The sequence below is a fragment of the Grampus griseus genome, assembly GCF_964374135.1.
Source record: "Grampus griseus genome assembly, chromosome: X".
Classification (NCBI taxonomy): domain Eukaryota; kingdom Metazoa; phylum Chordata; class Mammalia; order Artiodactyla; family Delphinidae; genus Grampus; species Grampus griseus.
In genome coordinates, this window is record NC_138999.1 from 39,415,016 (window position 1) to 39,433,834 (window position 18,819).

At 36.2% G+C, this 18,819-nt stretch overlaps 1 protein-coding gene across 3 annotated transcripts in view; it reads left to right on the plus strand.

The window, feature by feature from the left end:
* KDM6A (lysine demethylase 6A) overlaps positions 1–17,066 on the plus strand; it is a 209,193-nt gene extending 192,127 nt beyond the window's left edge. For all 3 annotated transcript variants that reach the window (XM_082681587.1, XM_082681586.1, XM_082681585.1), the window contains 3 exons: positions 11,777–11,903; positions 14,937–15,107; positions 16,248–17,066. In XM_082681587.1, the coding sequence (XP_082537713.1) occupies positions 11,777–11,903; positions 14,937–15,107; positions 16,248–16,277 (328 nt within the window). In that variant the 3' untranslated portion in view covers positions 16,278–17,066. The remainder of the gene's footprint in view (positions 1–11,776; positions 11,904–14,936; positions 15,108–16,247) is intronic.
* The last annotated feature ends 1,753 nt before the right edge of the window (positions 17,067–18,819 follow it).

Below are 18,819 nucleotides of genomic sequence, written 5' to 3' on the forward strand. Positions count from 1 at the left end.
TTCCCAAGTTCATCCATAAAACAATAGTATATATACATACCATGTCTCCTTCAGTCCAACACAGTCATGTTTTCCTTCAGTGAGGGAATAAATCCCTTTTCTTCAGTAGAGCTCCAGACAAAATATTCAACTTAAGTGGAGAGGCCCTGTTGCACTAACTACTAAAATCATACTCAGCATGGTAAGCTGCTTACATTATGAGCGGCTCAGGGGAAGTCTGGCTGCCTAGAGGAACGGTAAATGCATACTTGCCTCAGATCATCTTCTCTTCCACCTGCTCTCATTTTCTCCCTAATACCTCCTCTTTGCCCTCCCTTCTGACTTCCTTCCCTACTGTGTATTTGCACGAACTTAAATGTATTATATGATGCGGCTCTGCTGTATATATGTTGACAACAGTTGGTGGTATATTCTGGCTTGAGTGTGCTCACACACAATGTGTGTGATGAGTAGTAGAATAAGATATAGTTGTAAAAGTTCTTAGTGGCAGATCACGTGTTGTGTGCCCAACTTAAGTTTATTCTGTTGGAGAGCTTTTGGTAGGTTTTTAACTAATACGATCTAATTTGAGTTTCATAAAGATGTTTCCAGCAGTTAAATAGATAGAATTAGCTTCTGGATAATAAGATAAAGAAGTGAATCAAAGATACTTTGGGTTTTCAAGTCTGAGTTCTAGATGGTTTAGTAATGTTAGTTAATAAACTGAGCTTGGTCCTTAGCCAGGCACTGAGCAAAGTGCTTCCCAGACTATCTCAGGTATGCCTCTCAGCATCCCATGGTCACCCATTTGGTTAGAGTGAGATTTAAGCCCATATCTGTCTTATGTAAAAGCCACTTGGATATATCTGTGGCATGGGGCTTCATTTTGAAACAGTGGCAGCTCCAGTTTGAGGAGCCAGTAAAATAGTTGTATAGAGCTGTTTATTAGAAGCTGTAGTAAATGCAGGATTCCAGAGAGCAAAGTCAGAGCTGACTGACTAGGGGATCTTTTACCTAGTGGTTCGTGATTGCCTTGAGAGGAAGAGGAGGGGGGAGTTGGGGACAGAACTTGGGGGAATACTTCTATTTAAGAAAAGCAAATAGGTGAACTAGATAAAGGTCAGAAGACAACACAGAGAATATATTGTTACAGAAATAGAGAGGGAGTCTTTTTCCACAAGCTTAGTTTCGCTTTAAAACTGTTATATCCACATCATTGCTTTGGTCCTCAAGTCTAATATTCTGCCAACAAGGGAAGTGGTATTTGTTCTGGCTTGTGAGCTACACCAATTCTTAAGAAATTGTTCTCTCTTGCAGTTCCTTCCCTCTGCTTTGAGTCATTTTCTTCATCTCCTTCCTGTTCACTCCACCATCCACAGCAATTTGACTTTCTGTATGCTACTGTCTCTTCTCCTGCTGAGGTCACCAGTGACAACCAACTATTCTAAATGTACAAAGGCACAGATGTAAACTTTCTTTAAAATCCCCATGTCTACCTCCAGTCTGACCCCCACTTACCTTGTCAGTCATTTCTCCATTTCTTTTAGATGTGTGCTTGAATTTTCTATTTTTATCACTTTATTTGGTATTTTAAACCGTCTTTAATATGACCTGCAGTTTTTACACACCCTCCCTTTTTCTTTGAATTATCTTTCAGTAAAGCATTAATTCACTATACATTGAGCGTCTGAATTGTAGGCTATTTAAAAAAATCATCATCATCATCTAGACCTAACAAGTGAATGGAGAAGATTTGCAAAGATAGTCTCTTCCTTAACTTTCTCCCTGGATTATTGCTTTTTTTTTTTTTTTTTTAAGGAATTTTGCCTTTTTTCTTTTTTTTTCAAATTTTTATTTATTTGTTTATTTGTTTATTTATTTATTTATGGCTGTGTTGGCTCCTCGTTTCTGTGCGAGGGCTTTCTCTAGTTGTGGCAAGCAGGGGCCACTCTTCATCGCAGTGCGCGGGCCTCTTACTATCGCGGCCTCTCTTGTTGCGGAGCGCACGCTCCAGACGCGCAGGCTCAGTAATTGTGGCTCACGGGGCTAGTTGCTCCGCGGCATGTGGGAACTTCCCAGACCAGGACTCGAACCCGTGTCCCCTGCATCGGCAGGCAGATTCTCAACCACTGCGCCACCAGGGAAGCCCTATTGCTTTTTTTTAGTTCTTAAAATACTGTGAATTTACAATGTGTGACTTTTAGGTTTTCGTGGTTAAATGGTTAGTCTGCCCAACCATAAAGAATCTAAGCAAAATTTACTTTGTGCCTTCTTATCCAGTCATTCACTCGGCTCTACCCAGTTCTTTTCATTCTTTTATTTGTTTAATCTACATTATGAACTGAGTTGGAACTCAGGTATAGTGCTAGGTGACAGAAGGATCTGATCACTTCTCAGGCTGCTTAAAATAAATGGGGAAATAGTCAAAACGTTCAAACACATGATCTTTGCTTTAATGATGGAGATACTGTTTTAAAAAAAAAAATGGGAGAGCATAGGGGAAAGTGCTTCTGAGAGAGGGGAACATTTAGGAAAGGCTTCATAGAAGTAGTACTACAGCTTCATAGTCCTTTATCCTAAACCCCTTAGGCCAAATGTGTTTTGGTATTCAGAATTCTTTGGATTTAGAAAGGTAAAACAGTACATCTATTTTACCCTCCCACCAGAGTTTGTGGCAGTGTGCTAGCATCAAACACATTAAAATTTCTGCAGTAAAACGTATAAATAGTCACTCTGATGAGCTAAGTGAAAACTATAAAAAGCCCCAGGTCAAGTTTCAACACCAATGAGTTTATGCAAAATTTATGAAAAATTTGTGGGACTGTAAGAGGTTATGAACTGTATTTGCACTGAGCGATTAATAATGGGACATGATGTTCTCTCCTGTTGTCACCTACTAATCCCTTATTATCATTTTGAGAATGAATTACCTGTGGTTATTTTAAAAAGTCATCACCACTCTTGTTTTTTTCTTTGCACTTTTAAATTCAAGTTGGGTCTTTTAGAGCCCTACAATTCCATAAAGTCCTTTATCTGAGTAAGTCATTTAGTAAATCTCAAAATTCCTACATTCTAGCTATTTTTCTAAAATACACTAATCTTCATACTCTCCTTCACATTCTTCCAGATGTCTCCTACATTGGCATGAGTCGATATCATTCAAGGAATATTCATTATCTTGATTACTTCTTTTCAAATTTCAGTGAACTTGACTTGAGAAGTTCACAGCCTAACTCCTTAGGAACATTTTAGTGGAAGCTCAGTGCATAACTTCTCTTTTGGTTTCCTTTCACTGTTCAAATGAACATAAACTTTTTTCCACATACCCCATATGCTGCAAGTAAGCTTAGTTTCTCCTTCTTTAGACTAAACTTTCAAATGTCTCTCAGGATTAAGCCCTGCTTATTCATTTATATCAGCTGAAGAGTATAGATTTAAACTTCTGTTGCTAAAGATTTCAAGTAGACTTCACATTGGCAGCAGCTGCTAATGAGAAGCCTTTAGAATTTTTAGTATGTTTAATAATGATCAAATTTGCATGCTAGATAACTTGACAGCAAGATGAAGTACTAAATGGAGGGCAGAAGTTTTAGAGGCATATTAATTAGAAGGTAGTTGCTACATTTCAGACAAAAGGAAAGACAAAGGATAGAAAAAATAGGCATATTGATTGATTGGGTGGTAGAGGTGAGAGGGGAATCAGTATTGCTGGGGCTTTGTCTTGGGCCATGCAGTGGGATATTTGTGCTTATTGATGAAACTGGGAGTAAAGGAAGAAAAGAGGAAATGGGTTAGATATAGGACATGATGATTACCAGATTGGCTGGCTTTAGACTCGTAGAACTTGAATTCCTTTTACGATGTTTCAGTGGGAATCTCTTTAAAGTAATCAGATGGATATATGGTTCTATTGTTTAGAGAAGAGTCTGAGATACACATTTGTATCTCTCAGCTGGCTGATAGGTAATCCCTGCTAAGGGTTAGCTGTTGAGTTTTCTGAACCATTAGCCATTCTTAAAGTAGAGCAGTGCCCACACAAAGAAATGAATTAAGGAAGACAATAAATGTAATGCTACTGATCTCTTCCTTTAGTTCACTGAACTGTGACTGTTTTTCCATGTTAATATATCTTATTATCCTTTAAAACATATTAAATTTGCCTGTAACACATTACTGTATGCCCCCTCCCAAACTTATACTTTTTCTTCCGACTTTTTCTTTTGAAACTTTTTTATTCTACAGAAAAAAGCTGAAAGAATAGTACAATCAGTACCTAGATAACTTCATCTGGAGTCATCAGATAAGTTTTTGCCACATTTCCCTATCAGTCTCTATATTCACATGCTTGCGCACATACTTTTTAGGCTGAGTTATATGAAAAAGTAATTTGCAGATGTTATGACATGTCACCCCAGATAGTTCAACCTGTATCTCTTAAGAGTAAGGATATTTATTCTCACATAACCACAGTACCATTTACCATACATAAGAAGTATGGAGTTCAATAGTAATCAGCTAATACATAGTCTACATTTAAATTTCCCAACTACCCAGAATGTCTTTAGCTCTCCCCCTCCCACCCCCATCCAAATTGAATCAAGGTTCACATTGAATTCAGTATGTAGTCATTGTGTCTTTAGTCTCTTTTAAATCTATGAGAGTCTTTTCTCGTGATTTTTATTTTAAAGAGAGCAGACCTTTGTGTTGTATAGAGTTCCATATTTTGGATATGTTTTCTCATAATTTTATTCGGGTTATACATTTTTGAGAGTAACTGTTGACCTTTGGTAACTGTTTACCTTTGGTAAACCCGTGTCCCACTCCAGTATAAACTCTGTTATAGATATTTTCATTAGTGAGTCCTGAGTGAATGAAGTTTTAAGTAGGCAGTTTAAAACTTAAAGTTAAGAGTGGGGAGATTATTGCTGTTTTTTATCCATCTTCATCATAATATACAGTTTTTACCCTTTGATTTTAATTTTAAACTAGTTGATTGAGAGCTAAGAGAAACCCTCATTCTTTACAAATTCATTGGTCCCATTTTCAGATATTTGAGATACATTGCTTGGCCTACATTTTCTCCTATATAGTTAGTAGTGCAAAGGCTCTTTTTCACTTCACTTTCATAAGACTCATGTATTCATTATGTTTTAGCATTGAAATATTTCTTTTAATAGGATCCTTGAAAGGAATCAAATGATAACGTAGCAAGTGAGTAGTGCAGAGTCTTGGTAATGATTAGACTTCCCTGTAGATAACAGGCTTTCAGAATAAATGGATTCTTTTTAGATGCAGTTAACTGGTTTAATCTCAGTGGTAGATAAGGCCAACTCCAACTAATATGGTATAAATTGTTACAATCGTGTTGGAGTATTAGCAAGTTAAGGTAATGATAGTATGTTTCTGATACATTGGAAACTCTGGTTTCTTCAACTACTTTGTTATTCCACTTAAATCACCGTAATAAGTAGTTCAGTATATTTTAAAATGTCAAAAATCAGAATGCCAAAGAGCCCATTTTCCTCTGATAAGTTCAATATTAGGAAGTCTTAGACTTCGGAGGAGCATATCAAATAGTAGTAGAATGTTGGGGGGTGGGATGAATTGGGAGTTTGAGATTGACATACATACACTACTATGTATAAAATAGATAACTGAGGAGAACCTACTGTATAGCACAGGGAACTCTACTCAGTGCTCTGTGGTGACCTAAATGGGAAGGAAATACAAAAAAGAGGGGATATATGTATACATATAGCCGACTCACTTTGCTGTACAGCAGAAACTAACATAACATTGTAAAGCAACTATACCCCAATTAAAAAAAAATAGTAGTAGTAGAGTGTTAATTTTCAGAATACACATTCTCTAGTCTACCTCTCCCTAATCTGCCATATGTTAATACATTCTAAAAATACTGATAAGGTGTAAGTCGGTAGTTGAAAATAAATTTTCTAAAATTTCAACAGTACCAAGTCCATTGAAAACCATTCCCCACAAATTTAATTTCTTGTCATATCATTTTGTCATTCTTTTGACCATCTTATAAAGTACTGTTTTTATATTTCAGTTTTTAAATGTAATGTCTTATATGTACAGTATTAATGTGCTTTCCCTTTACCCTTTGTGTTATGTGTTTGTTATTATGTGTTCGTTATTTGCCTTTCCTTTTAAATTTTGCTCAGTCTTAGAGTGTGTGCTATTTAATATTCCAGTGAAATATTACAGGCAGCACTGTGTAGTTGTTTGGAGTCCAGTCTGCCTTCAAGTCTTAGCTTCTCCATTTACTGGCTGGGGGATCGTGGTCAAAATTAGTCTTCATTTCCTTTTCTGAAAATGGGGATAACAATTCTTTCTAATAGCTTTTATGAGTATTGTATTGGTCTTAGCATAGAGTAAGCACTCAGTAAATGGTAGCTGTTGTGATAATTATTATTAATATTAATTATAGAAGGGTCAGTCACCTGTTTTTTAAGTAAGTTAGTATTCATGGACCTAGTTCAGTGGTTCTCAACTGCAGGCGGTTTTGCCTCCCCCCACCCTCTTCCCCAAGGGACATGTGGCAGCGTTATGACTTCAGTGGGAGGGGTGCTACTGATAGTTTGTGGGTAGAAGTTAGGGACACTGCTAAACATCCTACAATGCACAGGACTGTCCCCACAACAAAGAATTATCCAGCCCAAGATAACAATAGTGCTGATGTTGAGAAATCCCGACCTGTTGGACTCTAGACTAACACCTTTTCAATAATCTGTTTTATGTTCTTTTAGGTGTAACTATTACCCTTCCAGTTGGCATTCATTGCACAATTTTTTCAAATAAAAAAATTAATTTAGTCATTAAATAATTATTTTAACACAATTTTAAAATTTCACATACCAAGATTAAATATTGATCAGTAACTTCCAGGCACTAATCTAAGCATTTTAGATAACATGTGTACTCCTCATAATAGTACTGTAAGTTAGATGTGCCTTCCTTACATTTGAGAAAACTGAGACTTATGTGTGAAGCTGGGATATGAACCCAGGCAGTCTAGCTCCAGAATCTGTGCTCTTTCCTACTCTCTGGCTTTCTCTCTGTGATTGATCTCTTATGGCTCTAATCATAAAAACATGGTGATTTGCTGAAAAATCCTGTTACAAATTTTAGACATTGTTTCTAATGAAGTAAGAGGTTTGACTGGTTCTTACTTGGCCTAATTATAAGAATCAACCAAGACTCTTATTAAAATAGATTTCTAGACTCTGTTCCTAATAAATAAATTCAGAGCTCTGTGTGAAGAACCCTGGGAATCTCTTTCACAGTGAATGGCCTAGATGAATCCTATGGTCCAGACAAGTTAGGGACACCCTAGTCTAGGTTCAGTCTCTTTTAGAACTAAAAATATTTTTGTTTCTCCTTTTCTTTCACACGTATTATAGATTATTACCCTATCTATATAATATATACTTTATCACAAGCACCGAGGTTTTGAGTATAAAATAAAGCAGACTGTTAAATATTAACTCCCTTTTCCCTTTGATTCCCATGTTTAAATGGATATATGAGGTGTTCTACAGCTCTGTAGTCATAGGCTGTTGACCTAATAATTGAATAAGAGGGTGTAGCCATGAAGACCAGTCCATAGTTAGCATAGATTTTAGTGCTGTTGTCCTTGGGAGTCTTCTAATAACACCATTGGGTTAAATATACAATGCTTTGTGATAATATTGAGCAAACAAAATCTAAAAATTCTAAAACTCTGCATTCTCGTGGTTAACATATATTTGCTTTCATGCGTGTTTTTTCTATCTGAGAGTTTAAAATTCGTAAGATACTCATTTTATCATTGACTGAGACCTTGATTTTCAGCCATGTGGTTGGTTTAAATGAAACTGTTATATGTCTTACTGATATTTAGACACTCACTGTTGTCCTAGGGGAATCCACCTTTGGAGTGACAGGTGGGAAGTCTTGAGGGCTCACATGTTGGCTCACTTTGCCTACATGGGTCCTTCAGTAAGAGAGACTGGGCAAGGCAAGGTACTTCTTGGTATACTTTTAAAATTTGTACATCATCTGCTTCTTAGTGGCAGAGATTGTTACCATATGGTTAACCATTGTTACCATTGTTACCATAAAGTGCCATAGCAAGTTAACCCATGCTTCATCTTGTCTCCACACCGATATTTAGGAACTTACTTTGGAAACGTAGTCAGGTTACCCCCAAACTGTCATACTAGTTCCCAGTGTTTTCTTAACTTCAACGTAATATATTGAGTTGGCCAAAAAGTTCGTTTGGATTTGTCATAAGGAAAAACCCGAATGAACTTTTTGGCCAACCCAGTAATATCACTGGCTTCATTCCTTTGTTCTCTTACCTCAGAAACGTCATCCCAAGATTAAAGTCATAAGAACAGTTGTTTATTCCCTAAATAATCTGGGCACTACCTTTGCTCATGGAATTCCTTTTGCCTAGAAGGTGCCTTCCTCCCACTTCTCCTTCCTGTCACATCTAAATTGACAACTTTATGAAAACTGTGAGTTCTGCCTCCCTCTCCTTTTAGCATCCATGGCATACTAAGTCTGTCTTTTTCCTAATGTGTTGATTTATAAATATACTGTGTATGATCGTTTGTCCTCATATTATTGTCTTCAGTTTTTTTATTGTAATATTTCAAGTATATTTTCATTTCTATCCCCTATGGCAAGCTGTTTTCTAAAATTCCATCCCATTTTAGGTTTCATCTTTGCCAGATGGGTTTATGGTTGGATTATATTCTTCTGTGTAACCTCAAATACACCCAGCCCTCAGTCAGCCTCTTCCTTGTGATTTTCTTCCAAGCCAGATCTGCCTTTTAATAACCCCTGCCTTTTTGTGTAGTCTTTTATCCAAACAACTAAAACCAGTACTTGAGTCCTGAAACCAGATTGATCCTGACTGATCCTGAAAAGTCAAAGGGAAGTTTGATTCCCAGCTTCTCTAGCTCTGAAATCATTTCTGACCCTGTTCCTAAAATGTATTTAAAGCAGCATCTTCTGTCTTCTACAGTTTTACACATTTTGCTAGTGATTTATTATTTTTTTAACAAATTGAATTCTTTTTTTAATAGAAGTGTGGTTGTTTACAACGTTGTATTAATTTCTGCTGTACAGCAAAGTGGTTTAGTTTTATATATATGTGTGTATATATATGTGTGTGTGTGTGTGTGTGTGTGTGTGTGTGTATATATATATATATATATATATATATATATATATATATTTGGCCGCACTGCGTGGCATGTGGGATCTTAGTTCCCCAATCAGGGATTGAAGCTGCGCCCCCTGCAGCGGAAGTGCGGAGTCTTAACCTCTGGACCACCAGGGAAGTCCTAGTTATACATATATATACATTCTTTTTTATAGTCTTTTTCACTATGGTTTATCTCAAGGTATTTAAAATAGTTCCCTGTGCTATACAATAAGACTTTGTTGTTTATCCATTCTATATGTATTAGTTTGCACCTGCTAACCCGAAACTACAGAAGAGCCTCTGTCTCTCTCAATTCTTCTTCTGTTCCAACTGCTACCCTTTGAAAATGGGAAGGAACAAAAAATTTTACTGTTAAGAAAAATCATAAGGGCAGGGGGAAAACCGCGACTTGGTTATTCGTTGTCAGATCAGATTAATAGAGCTGTTGGTTTTCTTAGACTCCAGTATCTCACAAAATAAAAATTCTGGAGCTGTGATTTCAGAAGCAAAATACTGTTGGCTTAGTATTTATTCTTAGCAACCCTAACTCTAACCCTTTATTGTTTGCAGAAAAGTAGTATATTGCTTTTTTCTAGATGAAACTACCAAACTAGCCATAAATTATAAACTACAGTCTAATCTAACTGCCAAAGCAGTTAGTAGCATTGGAAGTGAAAGTTCATTTGCTGACTAAAGAGTGGAATAATACTCCACAGAACCAAGGCTCTGTGTGTGGGGAAAACTGTGCTGACTGAGCCCCAAGAATCTCATTTTCAAAAGAGAAAGGGGAAAGTGGGTAAGAAGATGTGAAAAGAGACCAGAAAGAAGATAGTACAGTGTAAGATAGTGAGGGGAAACTTGAGATTTTCTGCTTTTACAAACCCCTAGCCCAACCACTTAAAAATAGCTTTATAATATCGGCTTCTCTGGGCCCTAGTTTTCTTATCTGTGGGGTGGAGATAATAGTGCCTCCTGCACAGGGTTGTTAAGAGTCCTAAATGGCATAATATGTGTGAAGTACCTAATACCATGTTTCCTGTCTTGTTCTTATTTTTTATTTATTTATTTTTATAGTATTGTTTTATCATTTTTTGTTTGTTTTCCCACATGGGAGCATAGTGGAGTCTATAAATCTTCCTATACTTATATATAAATAAGTATAAGGAAGTACTTATAAGTACTTAATTATATACTTACTTATACTTATTTATAAGTATAAGTAAGTATATAAATCTTTCTATACTGCAGAGTTTTAGGCAGTATTTTCCTGTGAAAAAGACCTTATTTTGAAGCCCTGCTTGGAAAACTTGTTCAGTTAGATCAGTGCCTTCAGAGATGAAGTATATAGGACACAGAGGGCAAAAGGGAGGAACAGGTTCTGTTCAAGAGCTAGCAGCAAAATCTGAATTATATGCTCTCCGTTTTTGCCATGATCTAAATTTTTACTTGCTCCTCCCCTGGCATACATACATACACACATACACACACAGCTGTCCTAGCTTTGACTTGCAACCATAGTCTAAAGCATTGTTTTGTTTCTAAATAAGTTAAACACACAAGAATTGCTGGAGCCAAACTGACAGAGAAATCCTTTGAAAATGATACTTAAGGGGTTTGCCTTACAACTATAAAGTTGATGTTGTTTTATGTTTGTTAAATAAGTTATGAAATTTTACATATATCTTTAATCTTTTTTATGCTGGCTTTTAATTTATGTGGGTTCTGATAAGTTACAGTACTTTAACCTAGTAACTTGTAAAATAGCAAGGAAGTATGAATTAAGAGAAATTAAATATGCTATTATTTATTATACTTTAAATATTAGTAGTTCCAAGTGAGAGAACTTAGCAAATAATTCCAAGTAGTGACAGCAAACTATAGGAAAATCACAAATTGTAGGAATTCACTATATCATTAGCATCGTAAGTATGAGTTTAGAAAAGGTATAAGAAAAGTTCAATTATTGTTAATATGAATGAAATATTTCACTGTATTATCTTCAAGTTAAAATCAAGGAATGAAGTGTCTTTTTTCTTCTTCAGCACTACAGTGAACCCATTTTTTGTATGGTGTAGTGACTAAATCCATAAATACTTTTCTGCTTATATACTCAAAAGTTTCAAAAGCAGCCATATAAGTGATGCTGTTTATGAGTGTCTAGGTAGTGTTGATAGAAATAGTGTGCTTTCCTGCCTTACTTAGAATCATAGAGTTCACATCTGGAATTCAGACCCCTTATTTCAAGGATGAGACATTGACTTCCAAAGAGGTTAATTGACTTGCCCAAATAAGAGCCAAAATTAGCAACTTACACTTAAACAAGGTGTCAGGTTATTATATTTTGATATTCAGATATCAATTATTCTCAACTTTAAATGATCTGATATTGTCATTGTCAGACCTGCTGGGCATTGGCCTTATTTTTAAAACCTGAGAATATCTGAGAAATTGATGAAAAAAAATGTGGTTACAGATATTAAAACAGAATCTCTTGGCATTACTTCTATTGATACATCTTTCATGCTAAAAATTTTCAATGTGCAGTTGCTGGTCACAAATAATTTTCCCCCCACAATATAGGTATTGTCTTCTGAGAACTCTGAAGCAGTGTCAGACATTGAGGGAAGCTCTCATTGCTGCAGGAAAAGAGATTATCTGGCATGGGCGAACAAAAGAAGAGCCAGCGCATTACTGTAGCATTTGTGAGGTAAGTAACTGTTCTTATCCACAGTTATTTTATAAACCTCTTACCTCTCCAGTTTTGGTTTCTCTTTAGTTTTTTGTTTTGTTTTTATTTATTTATTTAATTTATTTATTTTTGGCTGTGTTGGGTCTTTGTTGCTGTGTGTGGGCTTTCTCTAGTTGTGGTGAGCGGGGGCTACTCTTCATTCTGGTTCGCAGGCTTCTCATTGCGGTGGCTGCGGAGCACAGGCTCTAGGTGTGCAGGCTTCAGTAGTTGTGGCTCACGGGCTTAGTTGCTCTGCGACATGTGGGATCTTCCCAGACTAGGGCTCAAACCCGTGTCCCCTGCACTGGCAGGTGGATTCTTAACCGTTGCGCCACCAGGGAAGCCCTCTTTAGTTATTTTTTATTTTATTTTATTTATTTATTTATTTATTTTTGCGGTACGCGGGCCTCTCACTGTTGTGGCCTCTCCCGTTGCGGAGCACAGGCTCCAGACGCGCAGGCTCAGCAGCCATGGCTCACGGGCCCAGCCGCTCTGCGGCATGTGGGATCTTCCCGGACCGGGGCACAAACCCGTGTCCTCTGCATCGGAAGGCGGACTGTCAACCACTGCGCCACCAGGGAAGCACCATAGTTATTTTTTAAAATGTACTTTTATGTAATGCATTTTACTGAAATTGTTGTGTTCAGTCTTGTTACGTAACTACTATATTAAAATTTAATCTGGTGATACGCCATTTCACTAACTGTGAATTAACTCTAAAAGTATCTACTAGTGTCATTTATCTGGTAGGTAACAGTTGGCCCTCTCTCTCTATCCACAGGTTCCTATCTGTGGATTCAACCAACCACAGATCGAAAATATTCAGGGGGTGGGGTGGGGAGTATTCCAGAAAGTTTCAAAAAGCAAAACTTAAATTTGCCATGCACCAGCAATTATTTCCATTGTTTTAGGTATTAATAGGTTATCTAGAGATGATTTAAACTATAGGGGAGGATGTGCATAGGTTATATGCAGTTGCTACACCACTTTTTGTAAGGGACTGGAGCATCCTTGGATTTTGGTATCCATGGAGGGTCCTGGAACCAGTTCCCCATGGATACCGATACAGATGATAAGCGTCAAGTTTAGTCTTGAGATTTTAAACTGGGAACAGTCCAGATGTATACAGATGCCAGTAAAGTGGATATAGTTCAGTATAGCTCCAGGCAGATCATTGTTCAGTCCTCTCTGGTACAATTCACAGTACATGGGTCAATCTTCTCCTGTGGCCAAGGCTTGCAAGAGATGCAGAAACAAAGATATGGTACCTGCTCTGAAGGAGCTTACATCCTACTTGGGGAAGACAAATTATAAATAGTTGTAATGTTATATGAGACTGTGGTGAATGCAAAGTTGGTCTTGGTCTTACTGTTAGGATAACACTAAGGGAGAAAATGACCTAATTTTTTCCTTCTAGTATTGGCCTAAGAGTTCACCAAAGTATTAACATTTGAGTCCATCCTTGAAGGATGAGTATGACTTTAGCGGACTAAAAAATGATGACAGTTGGAAGTAGAATGAATGTTGTTATGAGCTATAGGAACAACATGGGAAATGGAATGGTTTCTTCAGAAAACGGTAAATAGTCCAATGTGGCTGGAACACAGACTATGTAAATTCTACATATAAGCCTAGTTGGTAGGAAGTTTGCAGAGCATCTTGAATAATTTTAAGGAATTTGATATCTATTCGGAGGTCGTAGAGCCATCAAAAGTTTTTGGGCAGGCACCCAAGTTGGAAAAGTGATTGGAGAGGATGGAGATAAGAAGCTCTTGCAGTGGTGTTAAGAGTTGTTATCCTAAGGCCTAGACTAGAACCTGGCAGTGGGAATATTAAAGAAGGAGAGGAGTACAAAAATATTGCGAAGGTAAAATTCATCAGACAACTCATTAAATGGCAGAAGTGAGGGACAGGTTGAAGGATGTTCACAAATGTTGTAGCTCAGGTTATGAGGTTCATGTTGTTGCTCATTGATAGTAATGGAAAACATGGGTAACTCTGGGATTTTAATTAACATAACTTCAAAGAAGACATGAAGTCATGAGAATTTTCTTTCATTGAATACATTCAAGGATATGCCAAAGCCAGGGATATTAATGATCTACTCCAGACCTTGAAATTCTGTAATTCTGATGTTGACTTTTATTTGAGATGATTCAGTCTATCTATCAGCTATTTTAATGCTGTATAACCTGGCTAATCTATCTGGGAGACCAGATAGATTCTAGTTAGGTGTGTTATACCTCAGAAAAATGAATGTATAAGCTTTCCAGTATTTGAGAATGACTTTTATTCTGTACTGTTATTCCTTATCCTGCTTGAGCCTTAGCAACTCATCAGTCTCTCTAACACAGAGGTATTATTTCTAAAATCATGCTATACTCATGACTATACTTTTTGATTGTACTCATACTCCTTAACATGAGGCTTATAGCTGAACATTCACTTACTGTCACTTACCTGTCAGTTTCCTCATCTGTAAAATAATCAGATTATATTGATTCAACAAGTTTGTTTTGAGGTTTGGCTAAGCACTAAGCACTGTGAAATGATATGCTCTGGAGTTACAAAGATGAGTAAAACATAGTCTTCATCTTTGAGGAGCTCAGTCTATTGGGGAAGACAAATATCCATATACAGTGCCCTGTGATAAGTACTATCATTGAGAAGTAAAAGGAAAATAATGATCACTTTCATCTGATTGTATACTAATGTTTTGAATTTAAAACATAAATAGGCTGACTTTTATCAAACTTTTGAATTAGGCTTTTGCCAGTGGTTGTAATGAATATGTCATTCCCCAAGGTCACTCCCCTAAATAGACATTACCACCCATGTCTTTGGGTCTGGTCTATTAAAGATTCTTAAACACTCTTAACTCTTAGTACCCACTCTTAACCAGTGATCACTGTCCACAACTCCATGTGAAGTAGAACTCTATGATTATACTAAAGTAGTACAATAAATAAATACTACTGTCTCTATTGAATGCTTTTTCTCTTGTATAAATAGGTGGAGGTTTTTGATCTGCTTTTTGTCACTAATGAGAGCAATTCTCAAAAGACCTACATAGTGCATTGCCAAGATTGTGCACGAAAAACAAGTGGAAACCTGGAAAATTTTGTGGTGCTAGAACAGTACAAAATGGAGGACCTGATGCAAGTCTATGACCAATTTACATTAGTAAGTGAAATCAACATGTGAGTATATAGTTAGCTGGATAGGGAAGCAGCAGTGTTTGTTCTGCCACCTGATAAGGAGGAGGTAATGAAATATTTAAAATTTCCTTTGGCTCGTCAGATATTGCATGAGTAAACATATCACTCCCCCTCTTCCACTTCCAGGTATTTATTCCTATGAAGTTGGCATATTTCATTTTCACTTTTCTTCCTGGGTGAGACCAGCCCTAAATAATGTCACAGTAATTACATTTAAAAATCTGTGTGCTTTTAGAACACTGTCACATCCTTTATGTCATTTGATCTCAGTTGATAAAATGTTTGTGTTTATAGGTTATTAGTGTCCACAATATGAATCAGTATGTATGCTTTTAAATATACTTCTGCTTTTAGAGCTAATTGTATTTATTTAAAATCTTGTCCTTGCCAGAAGTATTAACTTTATGGGGATATTTGATGGAGCTTAACTTCCTGCAATGTTATATAACCTTATGAAATTCAAGTATCTTTATAAATTGCATACAGTTTTTAATTTTAAACAGCAGATGCTTAGGGGGAAGCATTTTACTCTAGCACATCAGTAGTTTTATGAATAGAAGAGAATTGTTGAATTCCCTCAGTACTTTTTCTCTTACATATGTGATCAGAAACTGAACTTTTGAAATTTAGCTCCTGATACTTTCACTTGAATGGTCTTCAGGATTGCTTGAAGAAGAAGAAAATTATCTGGAATATGTTAAACAAAATTTATTATCTAGTTGAGTTAGCTTCTGAAGCAAGTCACTAATGAAATCATAATTGATTTGTTATATTATTTTCCACAAGCCTTCTTTATATTTTTAAGCAATCTCAAAAAATGGTCAACCTAATAACATTCTAAGAGTTTTTGACTAATTGGTGAACAAGTACCGAAAAATGTGGATGTGCTGAGTTGGGTAATGGTCTCAGACTCTTAGGAAAATTGACCAGGTGGGAGACAGTAAGGGAGGTTGGTTTTGCTTGACAGAGTGTGGCAGGCCGTTGAACTTTCTTGAGAATTGTTATTTCCTTTACTTTCATACACAGGCTGTGTTCGTAACCTGGAGCTAGGGAACACTATTAACAATTTGTATACCAAAGTAACATACTTTACTTTTATTTTCAGGCTCCTCCATTACCATCCTCCTCATCTTGATATTGTTCCATGGACATTAAATGAGAACTTTTCTGCTATTCAGGAACTAACCCAGTTCTGCACCACTGGTTTTTGTAGCTATCTCGTAAGGCTGCTGGCTGAAAACTGTGTCTATGCAACCTTCCAAGTGCGGAGTGTCAACCAACTGGACAGGGGAGAGCATTGCTCCTACTCCAGGACTCTCACAAAGCTGATCAGCTGTACTTCAGAAAAAAAAATAATAATTTCCATGTTTTGTATATATCTGACAAAACTGGCAACATCATACAGACTACTGACTTGAAGACAACCTCTTTTATATTTCTCTATTTCTGGGCTGATGAATTGGTTTTCATCTATCTTTTCCCCCTTCAGAATTTTCCTTGGAAAAAAATACTAGCCTAGCTGGTCATTTCTTTGTAAGGTAGTTAGCAATTTTAAGTCTTTCTTTGGTCAACTTTTTTTTAATGTGAAAAGTTAGGTAAGGAACTTTTTTACTGCTTTTATGTTTTTCTGTCTTGTTTTGAAACCATGACGGTTATTACACTTTTGGTTCCTAAATAAAAAGTTTAAAAAATTAACAGCCAAGTCACAAAGATAATGGATTGCACATAGACTAAGGAATAAACCAGATTTGTGATTTTTGTTTCTAATCTTGATGTAAATTTACACTATTTATAAATACATATTTATTGCTTGAAAATATTTGTGAATGGAATGCTGTTATTTTTTCCAGATTTACCTGCCATTGAAATTTTAAGGAGTTCTGTAATTTCAAACACTACTCCTATTACATTTTCTATGTGTAAATAAAACTGCTTAGCATTGTACAGAAACTTTTATTAAAATTGTTTAATGTTTAAAGAGGTTTCTATTGTTTGAGTTTTAAAAAGACTTTATGTACAGTGCCCAGTTTTTGTTCATTTTTCAAATCTGATTATATATATTTTATATATACTTGTATATGTATATATAATATATATAGAAATCTGGATATATATGTATAAAGATTTAGAGCTTAAATTTTTCTCGTTTTAAGTTTCACATCTATGGTAGATTTTTGAGGTGTCTACTGTAAAGTATTGCTTACAAAAGTATGATTATTTTTAAAGAAATATATATGGTATGTATCTTCAAGACCTAAAATGTCAGACTGGTTTATTGTTAAGTTGCAATTACTGCAATGACAGACCAATAAACAGTTGCTGCCAAAATGTAGTATAATAGTAGAAAACAAATAGTGATTGAACTTAAGATTTCAAAGGGAATGTTCTATGGGCTTGACAAATCCTGTACATCACTTAGTAGTGTTTTATATGGAAAAAAGATTCAGATGAAGGGCTCTATTTTAGAATGCAAATAAATTAAGAGACTTATTTTTTAATGTTAGGCAGTTTTGACATTTCATGCTTTCCTGCTTGCATGACATGATTTGGGCAGGGGAGGGAGTCTTCCAATTCCACATCACTAATAAAATATAGTAAGCTATATTAGCATTAACACGTCACTTCTAATTACCAATAGTATTTCATTTTATAATAATGGTACCTTGTATTTGGCACATATTCTCATTTTATCATGCTGTTCTCTCTAAGGTTTTTCCAGGAATGTTCAATGAAGGCACATAGAGAATGCTGTAAAGGAAGTTATATATAACTGAAGAGAATTTATAATCCTAACTGGTGAAATGCTGTGCTGACTGCATTAACAAGTGCTCTTTTTCAGATAGTTGTGGAGTATGTTGTCCTCCTAGAAACCGTTTGAAGGCTATAAAGCACAGAGATATTTTATCCAATTAGTTAATAATTTGGTAAATAATTGAATTTGAATATCTACTAGCAGCAATCATCTCTTAAAATTTCAGAAGGAAATAATTACAAATTTTAGTTAAGAAGCAAGAGTGCTTGTCTAAGTGCTGCTTAAGATGTTTAACCACTGATTTTTTAAAAGAACTCAAGACGGGCTTCCCTGATGGGCAGTGGCTGAGAGTCCGCCTGCCGATGCAGGGGACACGGATTCGTGCCCCGGTCCGGGAAGATCTCACATGCTGCGGAGCGGCTGGGCCCGTGAGCCATGGCCGCTGAGCCTGCGCATCCCGGAGCCTGTGCTCTGCAACGGGAGAGGCCACAACAGTGAGAGAGGCCCACGTATCGCCAATGAGAAAAAAAAAAAAAAAAAAAAACAAGACAAAACATTTTTGCAAATAAAAATTGCAAGTCAAAGAAATTAACACAACGTTGTAAATCAACTATACTTTAATTAAAAAAAAAAGTGCGTCAACTATCCAGAAGCAAAGATTATAAGAATGCTAAAGCTATGCCTAAATGTTCCTTAACCATTCCTAGTTTATCTTACTAACACAGTGTCTCATTTTTTCTATGGTTTTATTAAGATGGTTTATTGCCAAGATTAACATAAGTTGTCTGACATTTAAGAGTAATTTAGTGGTGTTTCACTAATACAATATTTGGAAGTTAAAGGTTCAGAGTAATACTTGCTCACTTAGTGTTTGAATGGGTAGAGGATAAGAGACAAGTCAAACCTATCAACATTAGTCTGAGGT